General features: G+C 35.2%; 1 protein-coding gene across 1 annotated transcript; it reads right to left on the bottom strand.

The window, feature by feature from the left end:
• Positions 1-585: 585 nt before the first annotated feature.
• On the bottom strand, positions 586-4,314 carry LOC144555157 (asparagine synthetase [glutamine-hydrolyzing]-like). The gene is made up of 13 exons (XM_078303393.1): positions 4,175-4,314; positions 3,379-3,517; positions 3,187-3,282; positions 2,948-3,089; positions 2,679-2,869; positions 2,431-2,592; positions 2,254-2,334; positions 1,928-2,149; positions 1,713-1,847; positions 1,528-1,608; positions 1,345-1,431; positions 1,151-1,258; positions 586-1,057 (listed from the first exon to the last, which is right to left on the bottom strand). The coding sequence occupies exons 1-13, from the start codon at positions 4,252-4,254 to the stop codon at positions 809-811; spliced, it is 1,773 nt and encodes a 590-aa protein (XP_078159519.1). The 5' UTR covers positions 4,255-4,314; the 3' UTR covers positions 586-808.
• Between the last annotated feature and the right edge of the window lie 4,104 nt (positions 4,315-8,418).

Raw genomic sequence — 8,418 nt, 5'->3', positions numbered from 1 at the left:
TGAGAAAATTAGCTATTTTGAAAGTTTGAATGGGTACACTAGAAATTTTCCCAATAAAAAAAAACACCTGTCGCATTCAGAACTGTACTCGAGACGTGGTCCAATTGGATTATCGACACCAAAAGAAATTCTCACAGGAAGTGTTATAAGAGAGTAGAGCATGTTCTGTTCTGCTAGTTCCAATCAGAGTGTTGTAAAAGACGTCCGTTTAGATCAATTATTCAAACCAATTATTCAAACCAATTATTCAAACCGTTACGAATTTTATGGACTAATGATTATTTGTAATAATTTTTAATTAATCGTTTAGCGGTATCTGTTTGTATGACGAACGCATATTATTTACAACACTGGTTCCAATGCCGTATTATCAAGTCGGTAACCAAATGATCAAGTGATCTCCTGGCAGCACCTGTCAGACATACCAAAAAAAAAAGATCTAGTACAAGAATATTAGATTTTTTTTTTTAAAACAATACACTTTCCGCTTCAATGTCTTGCTAAACAGGGATAATGGATCCATTAATTTCTTAAGGTTCTCGTCTTAGCCCACTTTTTTCACACACAAACACACCAAGCGCATACACACAGCAGAATGACAAGCCATGTTAAGACGTGATATAGCGATACAAAGGTTGCATTCTGTGAAGCTTGCACCTAGATACAAAAGAACCACATCTTCTACGCTTATTTATTAAAATAACTACAGAATTGCTTTCCTCATCCCGCTCCCAACAGCAACAGTTATTACACACGGACATATATTCAAACACAAAATTGACAGTATGCAGAAGAGAAGCGAATTTAATCAGGTGCTGATAATAACCCCTTGTGTCGGTACATCAATTATCCTTGCTTTCTTGTTCATTTCAGAAGCACTCTTGCCGGCAGAGAAAGATGGCGGTACAGTGGTGTGCTCATAAGCTGAAGCATGGACCCCGAGAGCTGCACGACCCGACGGGTCAAGATTGTTAGACCACTGTGCATCCCACTCAATTGCCTTGGCTGTGCTACATGCAATACTTGGACCACCTGGCACAGTCAGCCTAGCAGAGTTCTGTGCCAACAAGTAAAATTGACAGGTAAATTTTTGTCTTATCAGGGTGTCAGGAATAAATTGAGATCTTCAGGGGTATATAATTGAAATTACCTGAGGGAAAAACCTTTCAAAGATCATCCTGTAATAGTATCCTTCCTTGGTGGTAGGTGTGTTGTGTGGGTAGATACGTTCAGCATTGTGCATCATTCTATCAGTGACCTAAAGGAACATATCACGTGAGTTAGAAAATTGAAAACATTTCGGACTCGATGTAATAATAGTAATAATCAAATTAAAATTGTTACATGTAGAGCAGCATGGGCCTTGAGCCCATCAATCCAACTATAACCGACTCCATCACTGAACTGCTCCTTCTGTCTGTAGAGGATATGCTGCAAAAAATAAAGAATATTAGTATGTAGCAATTCAACCTTTTTCTTTTTTTTTGAATAAAAAGGAAAACAGAAAGATATTTAGAAAATATTAACCTTTGGCAGGTAGGGGTTCTCCTCATCATCAAAAGATTTCCTCAAAACCCATTTCTCTATACGCCCCTGGTCACGTTTTATCTGTAACAAAAAATAAAATTGTTAAAAATATGACCAAATACCTATAAATTAAAGGAAACACATGTGATACTTTTCTTCTATGGGTGTAATTAAAGAGAAGTTACCATCTTCCATTCAGGATCAATGCTCATAGCAACATTAATGAACTCCTTGTCAAGGAAAGGGACACGCACTTCCACACCCCATGCTGACGTAGCCTTATTTGCACGTAAGCAATCATACTGGTGCAATGCTTTGACCTACAATTCAACTTGTAAGCCCATTGAACACATCAAAACTCTTAAGAAAAAGACAAAAGTTTCAACGGTATACAAAATACCTTGCTGCAAGTTTCTTGATGGAGTTCTTCCTTGTTAGGTGCTTTGTGGAAGTACAAATACCCACCAAAGAGTTCGTCAGAGCCTTCCCCAGAAATGACCATTTTTACCCCGAGGGATTTTATCTTTCTTGACATAAGAAACATAGGCGTGCTAGCTCTAATTGTCGTTACATCATAGGTTTCTATATGGTATATCACATCCTCTATTGCATCAATACCATCCTGTCAAGATATTAGGAAATTTAGATGAGTCCAATTGACACTTCCCATTTAAACAGTAGCATCTGTACCAATCATTGACAGTAATAGAATGTACCAGTATATACCTGAACAGTAAAAGTGAATTCGTGATGGACAGTCCCCAAATAATCGGCAACCTCCTTACCTGCTTTCAAATCAGGTGAACCCTACAGAACAAGAAAATATTTTTGAATATTGAATCAGGATTGAAATTACAAATGATTACAGAGCTAAGAAAAAAAAAAGCTTCTTAATTAACTAACCTCTAGGCCAACACAGAAAGAGTGAAGCTGGGTGCCCCATTGCTCGGCCGCCTTGGTACCTGCCAGGTGGCGTGCAGTTACTGATGCAACAAGAGATGAATCCAACCCTCCAGAAAGTAAAACCCCAAAGGGAACATCAGTCATTAGCCTCTTAACCACAGCCTACACAATAGTCACAAACCAAACATGAGAACAGTAATTATCTACCATTTCAAAATTATAATTCATAGAATATTAAGATAGTATACATTTTCGAAAGCCTTCCTCAAAGCGAGAGGGTCAAACGGGTTTGATGGGATGGACTCAGAGAACCAAACAGGATTGTACCATCTCTTGAACCCGTGCTCCTTACTAGAGTACAAGTGGCCAGGTGGGAAAGCCTCAAAATGCTCACAATCGTCATTCAAACCTTTCATCTCAGATGAAATCCAAATAGAGCCTATCATATAGAAATAAACAGAGATTAGAATTGATTTACTTATGAATTAATTTTTCAGAATTTGAATGTAAAAATTACCATCTAGACCCCAGCCAATGTACAGTGAGGTTACGCCAATTGCATCACGTGCAACAATAAAGCTGTTGTCACGTTTGTCAAGCAAAACGAAAGAGAAAACACCATCCAGCATGTCAATGAAACCGTCTCCATGTTCTTCATACTAAACAAACAAGCAAACATTTGTTAATTTTAATAATTTTTACATGCAGAGCTTATTACAATTGATTTTTTTTATTTTATTTTTTTATTAATCTTACAAGATGAGCAATGACTTCACAGTCACTGCCAGTTCTGAACTTATGATTGGCCAAGCTCTTCCTCAGTTGCTCATGGTTGTATATCTCACCATTCACCTAATTCAGAGAAATTATTTATAAGATATTTCAAAGGTAAGAAAAAGGATATTTCTCAAATGTAACATAATACTTTTGTAAACTTTGTATATTTACCGTGACAACAATGGATTTGTCTTCGTTGTAGAGAGGCTGGTCACCAGAGGCGGGGTCTATTATGGCAAGCCTCTGGTGAGACAGGTAGTTGTCACCGAATTGGTGGAGCCCGCTCCAGTCTGGACCTCTGTGCTTCAACCTATGTAGTAATTCAACAGAAGTATACTATAAGTAGGTTATCTAAGCTAGCTGACTATTAAAGGGTTCAATCATGATGATTAGCTGACCCAATTATGAAATGATTTGATAAAGATGCGAATATATGGAACTGAACTAATCAACGTCAACAGGATCTTTTTGCATGATTTTTGAATCTTTCTCAAACAGAAGCTGACACTCATTAGGTGGTTACTTCATTTAAGAATGATTCTGTAAATTACCGTAGTAATTAATTAAGATGTGTATTTGTTACATGATTATTGGAACAGAGGGATTACAATTAAGTGAAAATAATAAAAAAAATCATATCATAGCATTATATTAATTTCACGTGCTACTTTTCAGATTCCTGTGGCCTCTTACCTAATGACAACCCCACCTAACTTCAAAAATTTATAAACTTCATATTACCAAAAAATTTCTGGTTAACAACTGCCGGCCGGCTATAAATCAAAGAGATTAAAAGAGGCAAGCATTTGTACATGCATCTTAACCTGGCATATATGTCAAATCCAAACAATCAACAGTGATAGTCTTATAGACATTAATTACTGCTGAATTTCTCAGAGACATTTCTACGAACAAGTAGTTTGCATCAAAAAATCAAACTAAAAAGGACAAGCAGTAAGATAATTGCCTGCGAGAGAGCTCGAGCACTCGAACCCTCTTTGCTTGCGAGTCATCGGAGCACCCTAAAACAGCTAATATCCCACACATTTTGACAAACAAGGGGCGCAAATGCAAGAAAAATTAATGATATAAAGTGGTAAAATGAGGGGGTAAGTGACAAATTTCTTTGTGGAATGTACTTAGGCGGTGGTTCTAAAGAGGTGACTTTTGGTTTTGTATTGCCTCACTGGCGATTTTCCGCGCGTATTTATAGCATGCCGATCGGCTCCGTTTCCTCGCATCGCTGTGATTTCATCCTGATCTTCTGCAAGGGACGGAACAGCGAACAGGTGCATTTTTGACGCGTGTCTCACCGTTACTCGCTGCCTCGAAAGATCGGTATTATCCGTTTGAGATTCCGAATAATTGGTGACTCATCATGGGTCCCACCAGTAAGAATTTGAGACACGTGTTAATGGACCGCGGGTAAAAAGGCCAGGATATTTGTCTTTTTGGTGCACCTGGAGCATGAGATGTTAGATGTTCTCTGAGGCACGGGGTTGATATTTGGCACTTGCCTCGAGTTTGTGATTGTAGAAACTCCAGGTGCAAGTACTTATTTCCCACAGACACGGAAGCGGAACGCCACGTTTAGTTGGGACCCAGCTCAAGTGGGTCAAACACTCCCAATCATCTCAATTCTTGTTAACCGGAGATGTCCATTATTCAGGAATTGTGGGTGTTGCTTATGATTTTGTGTAACAATTTTACAAATTACCATGTATAAAATTTTGTATAGGTGGTAAATATTTTATCTGTGCATACAAAATGTTAGTTTTTCTAGTTGCTACACATTTTTATGCAATAAATGGAAGGTTTACTTTTTATACCTTTAGAAGAGAGGATATGATCTAATAGAAATTAAAGCAATAATGTGGCATATACTGTGGATAACTGGGATAACTTGCGGCCATTTTTATTAATAATCCAAAAAAAAAGGTTTTTTACAAAAATAACTTCAAAATCTGAGTTTTTTCTTCTATAGCGGACCGCCAGGGACACGGGCGGTCCGCTAGGGACCCGACCGCCAGAGTTCTGGGCGGTCCGCTATTTTTTTTTTTAGAGATCTGATTTTTTCTTAATATTTTCATTTGTGAAGTTTTAGTTTTTTTTTGTTTAGGGTATTTGGGGTATTTGTCAAAAAATTAAGGACTTGGCATTTATTAAAAAAAATTCAAGTTCTGACAGCTTGTTGGTTTTTTTCTCTTTTTTCGGTTTTTATAATATATGTATAATATATACATATATACATACATACATACATACATACATACATATACACATACACATACACATACACATACACATACACATACATATATACATATACACATATACATATACACATACACATACATATATACATATACACATATACATATACACATACACATATACATACACATATACACATATACATATATACATGAGGAGGGTTCAAATGCCTCCATGTTTTCATGCCTCCATCTCTCTCTATCATTTTCAAAGTTCAAACAGTCGATCCGAACCGTTCAACCTAACCTCCGTACTAAAATATGTTTGGAGACCAAATTTTATATTTTTAGGAATTTTTTTACTATTTTCTTAAATAGGTACAAAATCAGTAAATCTGAACCATCTAAAAACAGTATTTTTTTACCTATCTAAAAAAATAGTAAAAAAATTCCTAAAAATATAAAATTTGGTCTCCAAACATATTTTAGTATGGAGGTTAGGTTGAGCGGTTCGGATTGACTGTTTGAACTTTGAAAATGATGAAGAGAGATGGAGGCATGATGGAGGCACAAAAACATGGAGGCATTTGAACCCTCCTCTATATGCATATACATATATACAAATTTTTTTTATAAACTCATTTTTTTATAATATATGTATATATGTATATATGTATATATTATAAATATATACATATATTATATATGGAATATGCAAGCATGTTATGCGTAGCATAGCTCTTCTCCGTGCAACGGCTAAATATTCGACTTTTTAAAATCCTAACGGTCGATCCGAACCGTTCATCTTTGTTGAAACACAAAATGTTAAAGGTCAAAATTAGATTAGACGTGCTTTAGACGTGTTTAAGCTATATTTATATTTGTTGCAACAGAAATAAAAGTGGGTAGTTATTTAATGTTAGTGGGGCTATATTTAGCATTATTTATTTGTAACAGTAGCTAAAATAGAAGAGCTGATAGTTAATTTAGGGAGTCAAAAGTTCTAAATTTAGGTAGTCAATTCTGTGTATGTGAGGCTATATAATCAGCTTTTGTATTTGTGTTTGGGGTGTACGAGAATAACAAGTTAATTAAAGATTTTGCTGCATAAACTCTCTCTGTCTTCTCTTCTTCTTCTTTACAATCTGTCTTCTATGTATGTATGTATGTATGTATGTATGTATGTATGTATGTATATATGTTTATATTATATATATATTATAAAAACCGAAAAAAGAGAAGAAGATCAACAAGCTGTCAGAACTTGAAATTTTTTTAAATAAATGTCAAGTCCTTAATTTTTTGACAAATACCCTAAACAAAAAAAACTAAAAAACTAAAACTTCACAAATAAAAATATTAAGAAAAAATCAGATCTCTAAAAAAAAAAAAATAGCGGACCGCCAGCAACCCTGGCGGTTTGGTCATATTTGAAAAAACTCAGATTTTGAGGTTATTTTTGTAAAAAAAACTTTTTTTTTTGGGTTATTAATAAAAATGGCCGGATAACTTGAATATAAAGTATATACTTGCGGTTGATACTAATCAGCGAATCAAATTTCTTGCACATGAATCTGTCCTTCTGTTATTTTATTATTATGACAAATTATTTATCTGATAAAGATATAATTTTTTATGCATTTTTGGTTAGGGTCTCCGGTCTCCTTTCCATTCCTCTTGGTCCTGGATACGTGGATTTGGATAAGGATGAAGATGGAGTATATTATCTGTTTCCTTCAAAGAAGTTCAAAGAAGGTTGCAGATTTATACAACTAGATAATAGATAATTGAGATAAAATATTATCTCAAATGAATTATTTATTGAGAAAAGGTTCTCATCCACACTGTTTTGTCCACCACCTGTCCACAGCCTTATTCGACTCCTAGTTCAACTGACTTTAACTTCCTTCGGTCCTCACATTCCAACGAAAATTCAAAACCTTCACATATTTCGCATAATTAAACCTTCCTTCCCGATCGTCTCTCTCCTTTTTTAAATCTCATTTTCAAAAACTTCCTTTTCGATCAAATTATCTCCTTGCTGAGGTGATTTCCTTCCTCTTTCAGATTTCTCATCTCTATTTTGTCGCAATTTTATTCAATCAATTACGGATGCTCAGTCCCAAATCAAATCCATCTTTCTCTCACATCTTCGCTAACTCTTAACCCAGATCTAGAAAAAAAAAAACAATTTAGATTCAGTTCGATCTATTCTCGGGATGGCCACTCGAGCGGCACATTCTTCATAGAGACATCGCACCAATTTGAATAAAATCAATTGGCTTCGCAATATCACACCAATTCGAATATATAAAATCAATTGGTTACCTTCATTTGCTGCTGGTGTGGAGCTCGTTTTTCCATGTTGCTTATTTTTCCTAATTTTCCTTCACTTTTTCTATATCGAATTTTCATTGTGATTTGGTGGTAAGGTATTGAGTGCTTATCATAATTTCTCCTTGCTTATCAAAATCAATTGGCTTCGCAACTTTGCAATGACGATTTTTTTATAATACTGACTCGATCTCGCTGTTTAAACATGATCGCGACGGAACTTTCAGGAGTGAATTTTGATCGGATAGAAGTTGTCGGGGTTGAAGAATAGGGCGAAATTTAAATCTAGTGAGTTATTTATTTATTTTTGTTGAATTTGTTGTTTTATTTGATGCAATAACGGATCTCGTAATTATTTCTTTATTTCTTTTGAATTTCGATATGAAGGAAATATGAGGAGACGATCTAAAAGAGGCGATATGGATGAGAGATCAAAGCGAGACCATATGGAGTATAGCTCTTGTCATTTTACAGTATTCATCAATTAATTTTACAATATTCATCTTGTGATTTTACAGTATTCATTTTGTGAAAATCTGGAGGAAAGAGATGATAAAGAGGCGATATGGAGTATTGATCTTGTAATTTACAGTATTCACCATGTTAATTTTATAGTATTCATGTTGTGATTTTACAATATTCATCATGTGAAAATTTGGTGGAA

This window comes from Carex rostrata, chromosome 6, assembly GCF_964058835.1.
Source record: "Carex rostrata chromosome 6, lpCarRost1.2, whole genome shotgun sequence".
Classification (NCBI taxonomy): Eukaryota; Viridiplantae; Streptophyta; class Magnoliopsida; order Poales; family Cyperaceae; genus Carex; species Carex rostrata.
Note: the sequence above shows the minus strand (reverse complement) of the source record. Positions and strands in the feature narration are given on the sequence as shown.

Coding starts and splice junctions, on each gene's coding strand:
- LOC144555157 (XM_078303393.1), bottom strand. CDS start 4,254: ATGTGTGGGATATTAGCTGTTTTAGGGTGCTCCGATGACTCGCAAGCA. Junction 3,283..3,378: donor ACAAATCCATTGTTGTCACG/GTAAATATACAA, acceptor TCTCTGAATTAG/GTGAATGGTGAGATATACAA. Junction 2,150..2,253: donor AATTCACTTTTACTGTTCAG/GTATATACTGGT, acceptor ATATCTTGACAG/GATGGTATTGATGCAATAGA.